The sequence below is a fragment of the Somniosus microcephalus genome, chromosome 31 (genome assembly GCF_052327205.1).
Source record: "Somniosus microcephalus isolate GS21.2 chromosome 31, FLI_Smic_1.0, whole genome shotgun sequence".
Classification (NCBI taxonomy): domain Eukaryota; kingdom Metazoa; phylum Chordata; class Chondrichthyes; order Squaliformes; family Somniosidae; genus Somniosus; species Somniosus microcephalus.
The window spans coordinates 39,685,388-39,704,674 of NC_141017.1; the positions used below are offsets into that span (position 1 = coordinate 39,685,388).

Sequence of the window (19,287 nt, forward strand, 5' to 3'; positions counted from 1 at the left end):
ACCATTTCTGCATAAAGTGGGGCGAAGTCCAACTCCACAACTTGAGCACATAATCCAAGCTGACCCTCCAATGCAGTGCTGAGGGAGTTCGGCACTGTTGGAGGTACTGCCCTTTGGATGAGATGTTAATTAGACATCTCTCTTTTATTGTGCTTCAGGTAGATGTTGAAGGTTCTTTGACCTTAGTTGAAGAAGAGCAGGAGGTTTCTTCCTTTTCCCTGGCAAGCAGTTATCATTCAACCAACTCCACCCGAAACAGAGGAATTGGTCTAATTTCTGCTTGTGGGAACTTGCTATGCACAAAATAGCTGCTGCCTATGCTTGCACAGCATTCACTGCACTTCCAAGTAACGAATTGGATGTGACAAGTTTCGGCATGCTCTGCGATGTGATAAGGCGTTATGTAAATACAAGCCTTTTCTTTCTTTTATAAATACTTCCTGTTCCCCAAAGGGGAAAAACTAACATTCAAGAATGTTTATCCTTCTCCACCATGTCACGCTCTCCACCAACCGCACAGCAATTGTAATATTTCATCAACTCAGTCTCAACCTCTGGAACCTCCAATCCAATTTCTATCCACTCCTTTTTTGAATGAGTTCGTCTCTCTTTATTAAACATCTCGTCCACCTCAGCAAGAGTGGCTCAGGTGAAACTGTTGCGGGAAGGGGAGTTGGTTGCAGAAGTCGGAGATGCAGGAGGGGTTCTGCTGGACAGTGTTCTACATTGCTGCAGAAGTTGAACCCAAAATCACTGGGTTTCATTTAGTTAACAGTTTCCTCTTAGTTAAGTGTTGGCTGCAGGCAAGAGGCAAGACTGCTTCTTTAACCAGTCCAGCTTCAATTTGCACTATGAAAGAGTTATCGTGCAGCTCTCATTAATCACAATGCAGTCTTGGAATTAAATCAATTCCTCATTTCTCTCCATTACTTCATAAAAAACAAGACAGCTCCCAATTTATTACTTCCTATGTTTTGAGATTGCCTAATGAAAGAATTACAGGAAACAACACCCTGTTACAGAATTTATACTGATACAAAACTGGCAGGACAGCCGAGTGAACAATACAGGGAATCCTGGATCCAGCTCGCTCCAATCACCACAGATAGAGGAGGAAGGAAGAATTCCCCTCAAAGATAACTAAAGGCACACTCCGACTACTGTGTAGTCACAAAATAGATGCAGATGAGGAAAGCCATTCGGCCCACTTAAACATCCACCCCGAAAGCTCCTGCAGTCCCTACAACCCAATCAAAGTAACCAACTATCTCCTAATGATTCCAGGGGTTTTACTTCAATCACCCTATCCAGGAATTCAATTTCTGTGTTGGTCACTCTTTCTGTGAAGAAGTACTTTCTCACACCTGTCCTAAATTTGCCTTCCACTGGATCTTACCGTCAGTTTATTGGGAGCGCTCCAGGTCTGCTTTGTCTACAAAGTCACTTCCTTTCAAGGCTAAAAAGCTCAAGTTTCTTGACTTCTCGTATCTCAGTCTGACACTTGGAATCAACAACAACAACTTGGATTTACACAGCGCCTTTAATGTAATAAAATGTCCCAGGGTGCTTCACAGGAGCGATTAGCAAACAGAATCTGACACCGAGACACAAAGATTAAGGCAAATGATTGGTCAAAGAGGTAGGTTATAAGGAGCGTCTTAAAGGAGGAGCGAGAGGTGGAGAAGTTTAGGCAGGGAATTCCAGAGCTTAGGGCCCAGGCAGCTGAAGGCACGGCCGCCAATGGTGGAGCGAAGGAAATCGGGGATGCACAAGAGGTCAGAATTGGAGGAGCGCAGAGATCTCAGAGGGTTGTAAGGCTGGAGGAGATTACAGAGATAGGGAGGGGCGAGGCCAAGGGACAACTTCTTGGACAATGCAGCCCTCCTTCAGTACGGTACTGGAATGTCAACCTATATCAGGGGTATGTGACCTTTCAGAGCTGGGAGTAGTGTATCGCAACTAGTGAATGGGCCACGTATGACTAAAGTGCTTTTAGCCAAGCAAAATTATGACTGGCACAATGTTAGTGTACTCACATTTAAAAACACACTTTCCATTTGTTGCCGTAATTAATTTCATTTGTTACTCTTAGTTTATTTCCCCTCTGGAAATCAGCATCCAGAACAACCTGGAGTGATTTTTTTTAAAAACCTCCTCTACTTCTGTGATTCAGAATATTATCATATCGGCTACAATGGGGGCTACTAAATAAATCTACAATGAAGTAACATTCAAATGTAGACTGATAAATATATTTTACCCAAAACAGTGTATTACGCAATATGATAGCGCCTGAAGAGATCAAATATATCATTGGAAGCTTGTGAAATAGCTGACATTGAGATTGACACCTACAGGCTTGCACTGTGGACATTCATAAGAACATAAGAAATAGGAGCAGGAGTCGGCCATTCAGCCCCTCGACCCTGCTCCGCCATTCAATAAGATCATGGTTGATCTTCGACCTCAACTCCACTTTCCTGCACTATCTCCATATCCCTTGATTCCTTTAATATTCAAAAATCTATCGATATCTGTTTTGAATATACTCAACGACTGAGCCTCCACAGCCCTCTGGGGTAGAGAATTCCAAAGATTCACCACCTTCTGAGTGAAGAAATTTCTCCTCATTTCAGTCCTAAATGGTTGACCCCTTATTCTGAGACTGTGATGCCTGGTTCTAGACTCCCCAGCCAGGGGAAACATCTACCCTGCATCTACCCTGTCAAGCCCTGTAAGAATGTTGTATGTTTCAATGAGATCACCTCTCATTCTTCTGAGATGAACAGTATCAGAAGGCACTGCGTTCTTCTGTTAGTGCAACGTGTGAAAGATGGAGGCCATTCGGCCCATCCTGCCTCTCTGGTAGAGCTGTCCAATTAACCCCCCACCCCCACCCCTTCCCCACAGCTATTTCTCCCCTTCAAGTATTTATCCAAGTCTCCTTAGAAAGTGAATCTGCTGCCACCGCCCTTTCAGGCAGCGCATTCCAGATCACAACAACAACAACTTGTATTTATATAGCGCCTTTAATGTAGTAAAACATCCCAAGGCACTTCACAGGAGTATTTTAAGACAAAAAAATTGACACCGATCCACATAAGGATAAATTAGGACAGGTGACCAAAAGCTTGGTCAAAGAGGTAGGTTTTAAGGAGCATCTTAAAGGAGGAAAGAGAGGTAGCGAGGTGAGGTTTAGGGAGGGAATTCCAGAGCTTAGGGCCTCAGCAACTGAAGGCACGGCCACCAAAGGTTGAGCGATTAAAATCAGGAATGCTCAAGAGGGCAGAATTAGAGGAGCGCAGATATCTGGGGGGGTTGTGGGGCTGAAGGAGATTACAGAGTTAAGATCACAGAGATCACAACCACTCACTGTTAAAAACCTTCTCCTCATCTCACCTCTGGTTCTTTTGCTAATTTGTTGGTTTATTTAATAATACATTATAAATTGATCACATTTTTAATTATCTGCTAAATCCAGTTAGTTATTTATGTTGATCCGATTAACGCGCTCAGTCAATGCGCCAATACTGACACTGCCGAAGCCGGCTTGCCCATTCCTGCGGGTTAATGAGAATCCTGGATATTGCTGTAGCCGGCGCCAGCAACTTCAAGCTGACTGACCGAGGTTTTAAGGAGCATCTCAAAGGAGGAGAGGTAGAGAGGCGGAGAGGTTTAGGGAGTGAATACCAGAGCTTAGGGCCTCGGCAACTGACGGCACGGCCACCAATGGTGGAGCGATTAATATTAAGGATGCGCAAGAGGCCAGAATTGGAGGAGCGCAGAGATCTCGGAGGGTTGTGGGTTTGGAGGAGGTGAGAGAGATCTTGGGGGTTTGTAGGAGGTGAGAGATCTCAGGGGGTTGTGGGGCTGGAGGAGGTGAGAGATCTCGGGGGTTTGGAGGAGGAGAGAGAGATCTCGGGGTGGTGGGGCTGGAGGAGGTGAGAGATCTCGGGGGTTTGGAGGAGAAGAGGGAGATCTCGGGGTGGTGGGGCTGGAGCAGGTGAAAGAGATCTCGGGGGGGTGGGGCTGGAGGAGGTGAGAGATCTCAGGGGGTTGTGGGGCTGGAGGAGGTGAAAGAGATCTCGGGGGTTTGGAGGAGGAGAGAGAGATCTCGGGGTGGTGGGGCTGGAGCAGGTGAAAGGGATCTCGGGGGTTTGGAGGAGGAGAGAGAGATCTCGGGGTGGTGGGGCTGGAGCAGGTGAAAGACATCTCGGGGGTTTGGAGGAGGAGAGAGAGATCTCGGGGTGGTGGGGCTGGAGCAGGTGAAAGGGATCTCGGGGGTTTGGAGGAGGAGAGAGAGATCTCGGGGTGGTGGGGCTGGAGCAGGTGAAAGACATCTCGGGGGTTTGGAGGAGGAGAGAGAGATCTCAGGGTGGTGGGGCTGGAGCAGGTGAAAGAGATCTCGGGGGTTTGGAGGAGGAGAGAGAGATCTCGGGGTGGTGGGGCTGGAGCAGGTGAAAGAGATCTCGGGGGTTTGGAGGAGGAGAGAGAGATCTCGGGGTGGTGGGGCTGGAGCAGGTGAAAGAGATCTCGGGGGTTTGGAGGAGGAGAGAGAGATCTCGGGGTGGTGGGGCTGGAGGAGGTGAAAGAGATCTCGGAGGTTTGGAGGAGGAGAGAGAGATCTCAGGGGTGGTGGGGCTGGAGGAGGTGAGAGAGATCTCGCGGGGGTGGGGCTGGAGGAGGTGACAGATCTCGGGGGGTGGTGGAGCTGTCTTATGTTCATTAGTAAGTAGACATTCTTATTATGAACACAGCTAGCTTTTGCTAGACACTTTTATTGAGCACATGTGGACTAGGTACAGTATCTGTAGAGGCTTCCATCTTGACTGCTGCCTTGTGGGTAGCCTAGTGCCTCATGGGTAATGTAGCCTTAATATACATACAGCTGGGTAGTGTAGTCTTATATACAGCTCTACACAGCTCTACGGCTCCACCTAGTGTCCACTATAGAATGACATGTTATTGATCATTACATCCCCCTTTCTTTGAGGTTTAACAAAATCAATATCAATCAACTTTCAAGAAAACAATAAAGATAATATCAGTAACACTTTTGTTAGTGCTATATAAACATAAACATTTTCAAAACAGTCAACACATTTTCAAAGCTTTACATTGTACTCAAAGATTAAGTCTATCAGGCTTTTTTACTTCACGTGTGGATCTTCTCAACACGGGTAAGTCTGATGTGTCTGCATGAGATTGTTCTGGCGGTGAATGACAAGATGCAGTTGCGGCATTGTCATCAATCTGGTCTTGAATAGTCTCTTGTGTTTTTAGGAGGGAACGGCGGTTCCTCCTGAGAATCTGTCCTTCCTCAGTTCTAACAGTGTATGACCTTGGTCCTACTTCCTCAAGAACTGTAGCTTTCCTGTTCCATGCATCTGGATCCTCAATCCTGACAACATCATCCCTTGTCAATGGTTTTAGAGTTTTGGATGACTTGTCATAGTATGATTTCTATTTCAGCTTTAACAGTTGAAGTCTCTGTCTCAGTTCCTCACTTTGCTGTTCTTTTGCACAGCAGGGTAGCGTGGTGCGCAACTTGCGACCCATTAGTAGTTCAGCAGGTGAAGAACCACAGTCTAAAGGTGAGGCTCGGTAGCTCAGCAGGGCGAGATAAGGATCAGACTTGCTTTCTGTCGCTTTCTTCAGTAGCTGCTTGAGAACTTGAACACCTTTCTCTGCCTTATCATTTGACTGAGCATACAAAGGACTGGATGTGATGTGCTGAAAGTCATAATGTGCTGCAAACTGTTGCCACTCCTTACAGTTGAAGCACGGACCATTGTCGCTAATGGCAATCCTGGTAATTCCATGTCTGGCGAAGATGGATTTCACATGCATTATGACACTGCTTGCTGTGGTGCTTGAGAGCAGCGCCATCTCAGGATAGTTAGAATAGTAGTCAATCACTATTAGATAGTCTTTACCATTTAAATGAAAAAGGTCCATACCAACCTTTTGCCATGGTGCTGTTGGTATGTCAGCTACTATCATTGGTTCCTTTGCTTGTTTGTTTTGGTGTTTCTGACATGTCTCACATTTGCCTATCATGTTCTCAATGTCCTTATTTATGCCAGGCCAATAAACAGTGTCTCTTGCACTCCTTTTGCATTTTTCAATTCCGAGGTGTCCCTCATGAATCCTTTTGAGCATGTCTTGACGTAGAGCCTGTGGAATGACTATTCTGTTCTGTTTTAGTAATAGTCCACTTGCGACACTCAATTCTGACCTTGTGAAAATATTTTGGACAGGAACCTTTTGGCCAACCATGATGAATGTTCTCTATTACTGTTTGTAATACTGTATCTTTTACTGTTTCTTCTGCTATTTGCTTTGATTTTGTGTCTGACACGGGCAGCGCAGCAGTGACCATACTCACATGAACATCCACGTCTTCTTCAGTAGAGCTCACATGACTAATTGTGGGTGCTCGGGATAGTGCATCTGCTAACACTATGTATTTGCCTGGTGTGTAGATCAGTTCAAAGTCATATCTTTGCAGCTTCATCATGAGTCGTTGAATCCTTGGAGACATCTCATTCAGGTTCTTTTTTATGATGGCAACCAGAGGGCTGTGGTCTGTCTCAACTGTGAAGGTGGGAAGTCCATATATGTAGCCATGAAACTTTTCTAGTCCAACTACCAAGCCTAGACATTCCTTTTCAATCTGGGCGTATCGACACTCAGTATCAGTCATAGACCTGGAGGCATAGGCAACAGGCTTCCAATCTTCACTCTCTGCTTGTAGCAAGACCGCACCTAGGCCATCTTTTGATGCATCCGTTGACACTTTGATTCTTTTTGTTGGGTCAAAGAAGGTGAGTACAGGTGTGGTTGTCAGCACTGTTTTGAGGTTTATCCACTCTTGTTCATGTCTTTCTGTCCATGCGAACTCATTTGTTTTATGTAGCAGGTCTCGCAGACAGGCTGTCTTGGCTGACAAGTTAGGAATGAACTTTCCAATGAAGTTTATCATCCCCATTATGCGTAGCACTCCTTTTTTGTCAGTGGGTCGGGGCATTTTGAGTAAGGCGTTTACTCTTTCCATATCTGGCTCTATTCCTTTACCAGATAGATTATCCCCTAGGAAAGTGACTTCCTGGACGCCAAACTGACACTTGGCTTTGTTGAGCTTCAGTCCATTCCGGCGTATGCTCTGTAGCACTTTAGTCAGTCTCTCATTGTGTTCTTTCAGTGTGGAGCCCCAGATGATGATGTCATCAACATAGACCCGAACTCCTTCCAGACCTTCAATTATGTGTTCCATCGCTCTATGAAAGATTTCAGATGCAGATATTATCCCGAAAGGCATTCTGAGGAAACAATACCTGCCAAATGGTGTGTTGAAGCTACATTATTTGGTGCTCTCTTCATCCAGTTTTAGTTGCCAAAATCCTTGTGAGGCATCGAGCTTTGTAAAGTATCTGGCACCTGACATTTCACTGGTGATTTCTTCTCGCTTGGGAATCTGGTAGTGTTCACGTTTTATGTTTGCATTTAAGTCCTTTGGATCCATGCATATTCTTAGATCATTGTTCTTTTTCTTTACACATACCATGGAGTTAACCCAGTCTGTTGGCTCTTCGACTTTCCTGATGACTCCTAGTGTGGTCATTCTGTCCAGTTCATTCTTGAGCTGGTCACGCAGGGGTGCTGGAACTCTTCGTGGAGCATGTACCACTGGCTGAGCATCCTCCTTTAGCTGGATCTTGTAAGTGAATGGTAGAACTCCAAATCCTTTGAACACATCCTGGAAATTATTCACTACAGAATCCACCGAGTCATCTGGTCTGCTTATGGCACAGTTTATACGGTAGACTCTCTTGACCAGTTCTAAGTCCTCACAAGCTTTGTCACCCAGTAGTGAATCAAGTCTTTCAGCCACAACAGAAAACATGAGATGATGCACTTTGTCTTTGACTGTCACTTTAAGTCTGCATACACCTAAGCTATCTATTTTCTGTCCATTATAGTCCTTCAGTAGTACTGACTTTTTCTGTATTTTGGGCTTTTCTTTCATGTTGTTAATGTCACTCATACTGATTAAGTTTGCTTTTGCCCCAGTGTCTAGTTTCAAGGTAACTAATGCTCCATTTACCTGCAGTGGGATCATCCATTTGTCCTCTTTTACTGCATTAACTTTATGTTCAGCATTGTCCATTTCTGAGGGCTGCACATTTTTTGTATCCTTTTTGATATTGTCACATGACACCATTCGTACAAAAAATGTCTCACTTAAATCAGTGTCCTCAATTACATTAACTCATTGCCCTTTCTTAGTTTTTACTTTTGAAAAGCATTGTTTGGCAAAGTGATTCTTTCCATTACACTTTGTGCACATTTTTCCAAACGCTGGGCATTGTCTTAACTGGTGTTTGTAACCACAGCATTTACAATTAAAAATTTCATCCTCCGATTGCTTTTCATTTCTGTTCTGCCCACGTTTCTTCCCCTTGTAGGACACAGCACCGACAGCAGCATTATCACTCATTACAATCGCATCATTACTGATTTCAAGTCTTCGCGTGCTTTCGAGCTAGCTCGCTGGCTTGGCATATTTTCACTGCATTTTCCAAATTTAGTTCGGTTTCTCTCAACAGACGTTCCCTGACTTTTTTATCATGAATACCAAACACAATCTGGTCACGAATCATGGATGATTTCAGCTCAGAGAAATTACATGTCTGTGCTTTCAGTTTCAGATCAGTTATAAAGTTATCAAAAGTCTCATTTTGTTGCTGTGTCCGAGAACGGAAGATGTATCTTTCATACGTCTCATTCTTTTTGGGAGAGCAATGTGCATCATTTTTTTAGCACATCTTCTAATTTTTCTCTGTTCTCCTCTGGATTAAATACAAATGTATTAAATACCTCTATCGCCTGTGGGCCTGCAACCGTAAGCAGCAACGCCATCTTCCTTGCGTCTGGCTTCGTACCGAATCCGATGGCTGCAATGTAGAGTTCGAATTGTTGTTTAAAAGTCTGCCAATTGTAGTCGATGTTTCCTGTGAGTTTCAAACGGTCTGGTGGCTTCAAATTCTCCATGTCGCTTTTCACAATTTTCAGCAGATCTTCACCATCCTGGTACCATCTTATGTTCATTAATAAATAGACATTCTTATTATGACACATGTGGACTAGGTACAGTATCTGTAGAGGCTTCCATCTTGACTGCTGCCTTGTGGGTAGCCTAGTGCCTCATGGGTAATGAAGTCTTAATATCCATACAGCTGGGTAGTGTAGTCTTATATACAGCTCTACACAGCTCTATGGCTCCACCTAGTGTCCACTATAGAATGACATGTTATTGATCATTACAGAGTTGGAGGAGGTGAGAGAGATCTCGGGGTTGTGGGGCTGGAGGAGGTGAGAGAGATCTCGGGGGGTTGTGGGGCTGGAGGAGGTGAGAGAGATCTCGGGGGGTTGTGGGGCTAGAGGAGGTGTGAGATATCTCGGGGGGGCGGAGAAGGTGACAGAGACAGGAGGTAATTCAGAAAGGTTGGGGGTGAATTTGCGCGGTGGTTCTACCGCTCATCTACTAAAACCCCATGGCAGACGGGCAGAAGAACCACTGCGCAAATTCACCCCATTTATCTTTTGCAGAGTAGTTGGCAAACACTGTTTTTAAATTGATGAAACCGGTTTTGTATTCTTGTCCCTTGTAGGTTTTGGCTTTGATTCCGTTAGAGTGATAGTTTACTGATTTTGATTCCCATTCGGGATTTGTGGATTGTTGTTGGGCTTTGCATTTTGTACTTTGTAGTCTCCTTTTTTCTGGGCTTTTTGGTACAAATAATAAGTAATGGCTCCTGTTACAAGGGCAAGTGTGGCCACCACTGACACACTTGCTGCAGCTATGCTAGCTGTTACACCTGTGGGAAAAAAATGGAAGTTGAGTAAAGTAATTTGTAAAACTGTATTCTATAATCTATTTTAGCAATAGTACAATTTGATAAGCAATTGTAATCCATAACATGTCAAATACATATTTTGTTCCATGTGTGTCCAAGCAGAACTGCATTTTTGAAAGTCACTGGCAGTTGTACAGTCACATAGCAGAGAGCATAATCATAGCAACTAATGTTTAATACTGCCACTGAACCTTCTACCACAGAATGGAACAGTCAAGGACCCTCACCGCAGTGTTTGTGCTTAGAACGCTACCATTGGCAACTGTGTGCTACTTCACTGAACTCCACATCACGCAAAAAAAGAGATCACCAGACCAAAATTCTGCAACTAAACGGGTGACCCATTTTAAAATTAGCAAAATAACATGCAACAGGAGTGCATGCCGCATAAATGGGAATAGTACATCGGAGGTTGTTGAATGAGATGTTTATTCCACTCTTGCAAAAGACTCTGTAAATCACTTTGTAACTTGTTGCTTGTGAATTATGTGGTCTTTAAGAGTGGAACAAGCATATATTTAACAGATTCCTATACAGAATATTCACTACCTTTTTCCTGGACTGCTCATTGTAAAGCTCTTAAAAGTCAGATTCCAAAGTTAGATCCTACGGATGCATCACTTATTTACTTGCTCTACTGTTTTCAGTCGCAAGAATTATTATTGAATGCCACCAACTATGTTCTCCCTACAACACGCACCAATCCATGATTGAGGGGAGGCAAGCAAGCAACTAACTTCAATCCTTCTGCATGTGCAAGTTCTTCAATAATTTATTCCTATGCCTGCTATGTCTGCCTGGTCTGAAGTCAGTACGGTAGGTATGCAACCTGTTGCCATCTCTCTGCTTTGCCTGGCTGCTGAGAGGTGTGAACTAACAACCGCCTTCTCCCATGGGAAGATCCAGCATCCTCTACAGAGCACCAACCCTTCAGTTCAGACTAGATTGGGAATTAATCGCAGTATTTGTGCTTGTATTCCTTCACTGCCATCAGTGATTTACTCTGCCTTCGATGTCCTTGTCCCCACCAAGTTACTCACCATCTCAGAGCCCTGCTGTTCTCGGTTACAGTCCCACCTTCACCTAAAGTCTTACGGCCTCAAACCTGAGCACACCTGCCGTACAAGTGGCTGGTCTGGTTATTCACCACAAATCTTGTTTGACTCGAGCCCTGACCAGGAGGGTAAAGTTAAATGTTTTATCATCAAGATTTCAAACTGACCTTTGACTTTGATGTGCACGCTCTTCTCATCAGCCCCAAGTTTATTAGTAGCTGTACATTTATACATTCCATTATTTTCTGTTGTGGCATCGGAAATATGGAGGACTCCAGGAGGATTAATCACAATATTGCTTTTTTGGGGGTAGTCCCATTTCATTGTAGGCTGTGGGTTTCCTTGGGCATCACAGATTAATGTGATACTATCACCATTACTGAAATGTACTGGGGACTCGGAGATGGTTTTGTTATTTGCTGATACAATTGTGCCTGTAGGTTTATCTGTAAAAGAAAAGAAAAAATTAAAAATATGACTTCCATTTGATTTTGTTAGAGAGCAATTGTAGCTCCTTTTAACTTGAATTGCTTTGTGTCGTGCGCTAGGCTTCAGCAGAAGCGATTCTGTGCCCAGACCTTTGTCACTGTAAAGGTGCAGAAACAGCCAGAGCTGACTCACTATCAAATTGTGCTTCATTCCTCTGAGAAAATGCTGCACTGTAAGGGGCCACCTGAAATGCGGGCTTGTCGTTGGGGGCATCCTGCCAGACTCCAGAGCTGCACATTGATAGAATCAATGCTCCTAGATATTTCCCCCCAAAAAAGACTTGAATTTATATTGCACAAGATAATCTTGAATAAATATCTCAAAGCCCTTGCACGCAGTCAATTACTTTGAAGTGCTCTGACTATGATGTAATCAAGTATGGCTGCCTTTGGATTATTATGGGGAGTTGGAGGGGACACTATTGCTGGAGGGTTTGTTGGGGTGGGGAGTGCAGAAGTGGTACATAATTGGAACAGTGTATAAGAGATGTGTTCAGAGACTTTGCTAGAGATATTTCAAAACACACAAAAGGCAATTATATATGGTGAATTTTATCATTTAATGTTTTGATTATGCTGTTTCCAGTCTTCAACTTAGTGAGAAAGCAAGATGGTGGCAAAAAAGATTTTCCAAAAGTATTTGGAGTGCTTTGATTGGTTGTGTTTCTGCTGCTGACTATTGGTAGATGTTTTCCTGTTTGTGGTGGTTAGTTTTGGATCATTGTAATTGGTAGTCTTTGTTGCTGCTTGCACTCATTCATTGGTATGTTCACAACCTTCTTAGTTATGATTTGTTGTTTCATCATTTTGAGATGAGTCAACCAAGTGGCAGCTTAACACAGAGATTTCCATGCACACAAGTGTGATGATAAAATGCAGATTAGACAATGGCGCCACGCAGTGAGTTGCACCACTTGTATGCCAATGGACAATGAGTTGTGCCTTCCCATGACCTGGAGAGGTACTTAAATCAGAATTTCCTGGTCACAACATTTGCATATCCATTGAAGTAGTGATTAGCGTATAATCCATATAAAATGGGAGAAATCTGCTACAGTGTATGGAAATTAAAGCGCAGCCTTTAAAAATCCAGTTCTGGCTAAGATTACAGCAACAAGTGCCACACTGTCGGAGGTGCCGTCTTTCGGATGAGACGTTAAACCGAGGCCCCGTCTGCTCTATCATGTGGAAGTAAAAGATCCCATGGCACTATTTTGAAGAAGAGCAGGTGAGTTCTCCCCGGTGTCCTGGGGCCAATATTTACATAACAAAAAACAGATTATTTGGTCATTATCACATTGCTGTTTGTGGGAGCTTGCTGTGCGCAAATTGGCTGCCGTGTTTCCCTACCTTACAACAGTGACCACACTTCAAAAGTTATTCATTGGCTGTGAAGGGCTATGGGATATTCGGAGGGTGTGAAAGGCGCTATAAAAATGCAAGTTTTGTATTTCTTTCTTACAATATGGCTGCACATCTTGCCTACATACAATTACCTGCATAACCCTAAAACCCCTTCCTCCACTTTAACAGAGTGATACCACCACATCTCTTACTTCAGCTGCCCTACGCCACTCCTCAACTGCAAGCCTTCACCTAATTTACTCAATCTTGTTGCCGCAAAGATTGGTGCCCAATGCCTGGAAGAGGCGAGCCATCGAAGGGAGCATTCCCAGTCTGAAACACATAATGCCGCACGAGGAGATGGAGGGAGAGGCACTCTGCTCTTGCCGTGTGAGATGCTGACTTCAAAGATACTGAACACCAACAGTGTTGCGATTGCATCCCTGTGAAGCTTCTCTGTCTCCTTAATCCCAAGGGGTTCATTCTTAGCTTGTTCCTTTCCTTCCTGCAAATTTGCCACAGGAGGAGGAAAATGATGATGAGGAAGAACAATGACACAACTGCTTCTTTGTGAACAATGTTGATGATGGGTAAGACAAGGAGAATAACAATGAAGAAGGATATGAAGGAGATGAATCAACCAACCTGTGAATTCCTCTTCCCCAAGTCCCTCAAACACACCCCCTGCATCATTTTCTTCTTTACTCCCATGCATCAGCTCATTTTTTCACCCAGGGAGAATTAGATCGTGTTGATAAGGAAGTGGCACTGGGTGATTCACAGAGTCTGAGGGCGCTGGTGTAGTTGGAAGTGGCCTTAGAGAGGGTACAGAAAAGATTTACGAGAATGATTCCGGGAATGAGGGACTTCAGTTACATGGATAGACTGGAGAAGCTGGGGCTGTTCTCCTTGGAGCAGAGAAGATTGAGAGGATATTTGATAGAGGTGTTCAAAATCATGAAGGGTCTAGACAGAATAGATAGAGAGAAACTGTTCCCATTGGCGGAAGGGTCAAGAAACAGAGGACACAGATTTAAGGTGATTGGCAAAAAAAACAAAGGCGACATAAGAAAAAACTTTTTTACTCAGCGAGTGGTTAGGATCTGGAATGCACTGCCTGAAAGGGTGGTGGAGGCAGATTCAATCACGGCTTTCAAAAGGGAGTTGGAATAGGGCGGGGAGTGGGACTAGTTGAGGTGCTCTTGCAGAGAGCCAGCATGGACTCCATGGGCCAAATGGCCATCTTCCGTGCTGTAACGATTCTATGATTCTAATGTATGGCAGCTACATTGGAATCTGCAATGGACCCCCATCTAAGAAGCAGCCAAGGATCAGTCAGTGCCTCCAGCTCCGTGGAATCACAGACTGTGCTCTGGTGGCAGTAGGGGAAATAATGGACAGCATCCTACATACTGGCTTCCTGACCCTGGAATAAATCAAATTCAGATTCCTCTCCTCGCAATCCCCACTTCCCACCCGTTGGAATCGGATGCATGAAAATTCCCCCCACCTGCCCGCGGCGCTACCGGGCGCTCCAGTCAAAATCTCAGGGCCTCATTTGCATAATTCCTGAGGCTTTAATGAGCCTGGTGCACGGTTTTTCATGTTCATTTTATTTTTCAGTTCTCTAGAACGGCCCAACCCTAAACATTGACTTGTTTGGTCTCTCCACTGATGCCGACTGATTTGCTGTGTGTTTCCAGTATTTCCTGCTTTTATCTTTAAGTACATGGATTGACACAGAATGTACAGCACAGAAAGAGGCCATTCAGCCCCACTGGTCCATGCTCCACACTCGTCTCCTCCCACCCCTCTTCATCTCACCCCATCAACATATCCTTCTATTCCTTTCTCCCTCATGTACTTAACTAGCTTCCCCTTAAATTCACCTCTGTTATTCGCCTCAACCACTCCCTGTGGTAGCAGGTTCTGCATTCTAACCACTCTCCAGGTAATTTTCTCCTGAATTCCTTATTGAATTTATGAGTGGCTTTAATGGAGTACGTGGCTTGCGACCCATAGTAACATGTGCTGGGTCTGCTTGTCCTTATAATCTCCTTAAAAGCGGTAAATTACACTAGCATGCATCAGAGGTGAGGCAAGGTACAGCAATGAAAAAGATTAACTCTTGTTCTTATCGTCCATCGAGAGGGGCAACTGATGCATCAGGGTTTACCTTTAAGATGTAATAGATAGAAATTGGGAAGATCAATCACATTGTTTCACTTTGGTTGCCAGTGCAGCATCTTATTTTTCGGCCCTCTGCAGTTTAATCAGTAATCATGTAACAGAAGAACTGGTTTACAACCCCTCTTCCCCCACCTCCGGTTTTAATTATGCACTCTAAGTTGTACCTGCTACTGATCAATGCTGTAGGACAGAAGATTACAGTGATAATAATTCAATGATAAAAGCTCCATACCACTCCCAACATAATGCAGAAAATGAGTCAACAAAAATGTGTTCAAGTGGAACTTACAGTAAGTTTGCAGAGTCACCGAGGAGTTTGTGATTGGTTTTGTGATGTTGGAGCTCAAGTCCACTTCTGCCAAGCAGGTGTACTCCTGGCCATCATCTGACATACTTGCAGTGAAATTGAAGACATTCCTCAATCTTTTATCGTCACCCGGCAATCCTGGTTCTTCTGTGGAAACACTCTGAACAATCTCACTCCCTCTCAGCCATGTGAGTACGAGCTTATTGTTTGGATAGACCCTGGGACCAGTGCACTCCAGACTATATGTTTTGTTAACTTCCAGCACGTCAGGGGGCGAAGTAATGTTTAACTCTCGATCTGTTAAAGGAGGATCACAGTTAACAGAATTCACTGAAATAATGTGCCTGAGCACTGTGGGCTACCTTCCCTTGCAGATATCCACTGTCGCACAATGTGAGCAACAAACAAGAAGCCTGTCCGAACAACGTGTGTGCCTTGTGGGTCACTGTCCCTTATTAAGGATCAGAATACTGGTTTGATGTTTGGACTCTTCAATCTGCACGGTCCTAAAACCTGGCAGTCCGATTGGAAAACTGAAACACTACGGACATCAACAACATTAATAAAGATATGCATCAAAGTAAGATATTTCCCACTGAAGATCACTGAAACAGCTTACAATACAAATCTTCATTTTACAGAGAATCTGGTCGCTAAATAGCCACTGCTCCATGTTGAGTCAAACTGAGCCAACCCATTGCGGATTAACTTTCATTTGATCTGGATTAGTCCCAGTTTCAAATTGAAACTTGATTTTTGAAGACTATTGTTTAAATATTTAAAAAATCTCTCACTATTGAAAGATTGTAGCAAACTCCCATGAAGCTATTGTACAGCAGAGTGCCAAGTGGTGGTGAAACTTAGTGTGAAAATCACCCAGTGCTCGCTGACCAACGTCTTGATTATAACATTCTCATCCTTGTTTTCAAATCCTTCCCTGGCCTCACCCCTCCTACCTCTGTAACCTCCTCCAGCAACTTGATAACTAGTAATATTAAACCCATTTATAATACTTTCTTCACTCTTTAGTATTCCCTACCTCTGAGCCATATGCCAATTTGTGACAGGGACACAGTTATCTGATCTGTTGTTGGACCTTTGAAGAGCTTAAGATGGATGCTAGGAGATTTATGAGGGTTGCTTCCCCCACCCCCCCTGATTTTCTCATTCTTCTACGAGCGTAATTATGTGGGAACCTCAGGAAGAATTCCTCGTTACATTCTGTGGTTGATTTCCTGAAACTTTTTAACGTGAATAAAGCCACATTGAAATGGAATGAGATGGGGAACCTTCCTTAACTTGAAGGATTTTAAAGCCAGCCCAGTTACAAGGTGCACCGTAGCGTGAAGGATACAAGCAGCCCCTTATGTATTAGGCCAGATTTACCAGTCTTCTGATTTCCCCACTCTCCTTTATTTGATAATGCTCCATAGCCCCAGTTGAAATCAGCAGAGATCAGGGCCTCACTTTGTGTAATCCAATTTCCTACTACACAGCAGGTTATCAACACACCAGCACCAAGCTGCCCTGAGCCAGACACTTTCTGCACATCCTTAAACAGTTCACCCATCATTATCATTTTCCCTTTATATCTTATTAATACAAGATTTTTAACTTACTGTATACAGTCATCCTTTTTTGCTTCGTCTTATTTTCCCCTGATGTGCATTGTACTAAACATGTCACTAAGGTAGACCATGATTGGATACTTGTTGAAGAAACGGTGCTCCATTGAGCCCCATGTTTTGGGTGGTTATCTTTTATTCCTTCCATTATTATTGATTTGGTTGCACATGTTGCACTGCAGTTCACCACCAAAGACTCTCCAAACGCCACAGCTGGGGGGCTTGCGTCAATCCACATCTCAACTCCAGCCATGATTTCTGTTGAGAAAACAGTAAATACAAAGATATGGAATACATTAAGAGGTTGAACAGTTCAGAGTAAATCTCCAAGCCTTTTAAAAAGCAAAACACTGCGGGTGGTGGAAATCTGAAATAAAACAAAAAATGCTGGAAATACTCAGCATCTGTGCAGAGAGAAACAGTTAACATTTCAGGCCAATGACCTTTCATCAGAACACTGCTTGGCTCTTTCATTTCTCTCTCAAATTACTTCATTGCATTTCTGACCAAGATTTTTATTATACTTGGACAGAATTATGAATACTCAGGTGTCAATCTGTGCCCAGAGAGCAGGATGTCAAGAGGAGAAGAATGCACAGCATCGCTCATTCACACCTCCAAGCCCTCCTGGGGGCATTGAGGAGGACCAACAGACTCTTGGATGTGGGTGGCACCAAGCTACCCAGGCATTGAAAACGGGCCTTCAGCACCTCAATGGTCCTCTCACTCATCAGCCTGCTGGCTGTGTGGGCCTCATTGTATCGCTCTTCTGCTTGTGTTTGGGGTTACTGAAGTCAGACCATCATCTGAGAGGCGTCACACACTATCTGCACATTCACACAGTGGAATCCTTTTCTGTTCATGTAGGTGAGAGGTTGCTCTATGGGCACCTTCAGTGCAGCGTGGGTGCCAACGATGTACCTTAGGGAAGCCAGGATTCCTACAGAACTGTGTGGCCCTTTCTGCTGCCTGGTTATGTGCCAACGCTAATGAAGTGGGTTGCTCTGCTGTACAGGGCATCAGTGGCCTTGCGAATACATGCTCGTATTGCTCGCTGGCTTCCAATAGAGATTCCCCTGTAGCTGTCTGAAAGGAGCTTGAGCCATAAAAATGGAGGGCAGTGGTGACCTTCATTGCCACAGAGAGCCATGCTGACGGATGAACGCGGCTGGAGATCGTCACACAGTAGCTCAGAGAGATGGCCAATTGCAGCTTTTGAGAAATAAACTCTTCTGATGCAGAGGTCCTCATAGGACCTGTGCTGCCTACACATTTTTTGGTGGGGTTAATACCTGATGGGCTGTATCTTCTGACATAATGCTCGAGTCACCATCCCTGCAACTTGTGCTGCTCCTCCTCCTCCGAAGTAATGGCCTAGAGTGGAATGCGGAGGAGAAAAGCCATACTTGCTCCTGAATTTCTCTAATTCTGGTGACGGGGTGGGGTGGGGCGGGGGGGGGGGGGGTCCGAAAATCATTGGGTGGTCTGACCCAGGAGGAAGGAGTGAAATTTAGTGCAGGTCTCAGTAGGAAACAAAGCAACAAAAAAAAGGATTGAAAAATTGCTTCCAAATTGCAGAAATCAATAGCAAAGTTTGCAGACTCTTCAAACCTCACAAACTCCTCAGCTCTGCCTTGATCGGGTGACACAGGCCGCTGCTGCACCTCAAAGTGCAATACGGTGTAAATCCAGGAAAGTCGTGTCTACAGTGCCACTGGCTGACAGGCGCAAGTATGCAAATGAGCCCAGTGGGTTCATGGAAAGGACCAAAATGATCGAGAGAACTTTGGGGAAACGATTTAAAGGTGGACAAGCAACGTAAATTGCTGAATCCCGAGTTCCTTCTAAAGTTCATTTCTAAGCCATTCCAGCGCTGCAAATGGCAAGGAAATTCAGCCCCTAAGATGTATGAAATGTTAAAGATGATGTTCATATTAAATGTTTTGGGGGACAGTAAGAATGGTCTAGTTTATATTTGGTCTCTCCCTCTCTCGCCTGAAACCGCATGTGCCCAATGAATATCATTAAATTAAGGTCTTTTGCCAGTTTCAGGGCCTAAATACCATTATAGAAACATAGAAGATAGGAGCAGGAGTAGGCCATTCGGCCCCTCGAGCCTTCTCCGCCATTCAATGCAATCATGGCTGATCATCCAAACTCAGTACCCTGTCCCTGCCTTCTCCCCATACCCCTTGATCCCTTTTGCCTTAAGAAATATATCTAACTCCTTCTTGAATATATTTAATGAATTGGCTCAACTGCCTTCTGTGGTAGAGAATTCCACAGGTTCACCACTCTCTGGGTGAAGAAATTCCTCCTCATCTCAGTCCTAAATGGCTTACCCCTTACCTTTAGACT

The 19,287-nt window shown here is 44.2% G+C and overlaps 1 protein-coding gene across 2 annotated transcripts in view; it reads right to left on the reverse strand.

Annotated features, from left to right (window-relative positions):
* LOC147097788 (vascular cell adhesion protein 1-like) overlaps positions 1 to 19,287 on the reverse strand; it is a 48,337-nt gene that overhangs the window by 19,902 nt on the left and 9,148 nt on the right. The window contains exons 2-5 of one of the 2 annotated variants that reach the window (XM_085971898.1): positions 16,924 to 17,187; positions 15,287 to 15,601; positions 11,143 to 11,421; positions 8,008 to 9,881 (exon numbers count right to left, since the gene is read on the reverse strand). In XM_085971898.1, the coding sequence (XP_085828024.1) occupies positions 9,706 to 9,881; positions 11,143 to 11,421; positions 15,287 to 15,601; positions 16,924 to 17,187 (1,034 nt within the window). In that variant the 3' untranslated portion in view covers positions 8,008 to 9,705. Of the gene's footprint in view, positions 1 to 8,007; positions 9,882 to 11,142; positions 11,422 to 15,286; positions 15,602 to 16,923; positions 17,188 to 19,287 lie in introns of those variants that run through there. The other variant, XM_085971897.1, reaches the window with a different exon arrangement.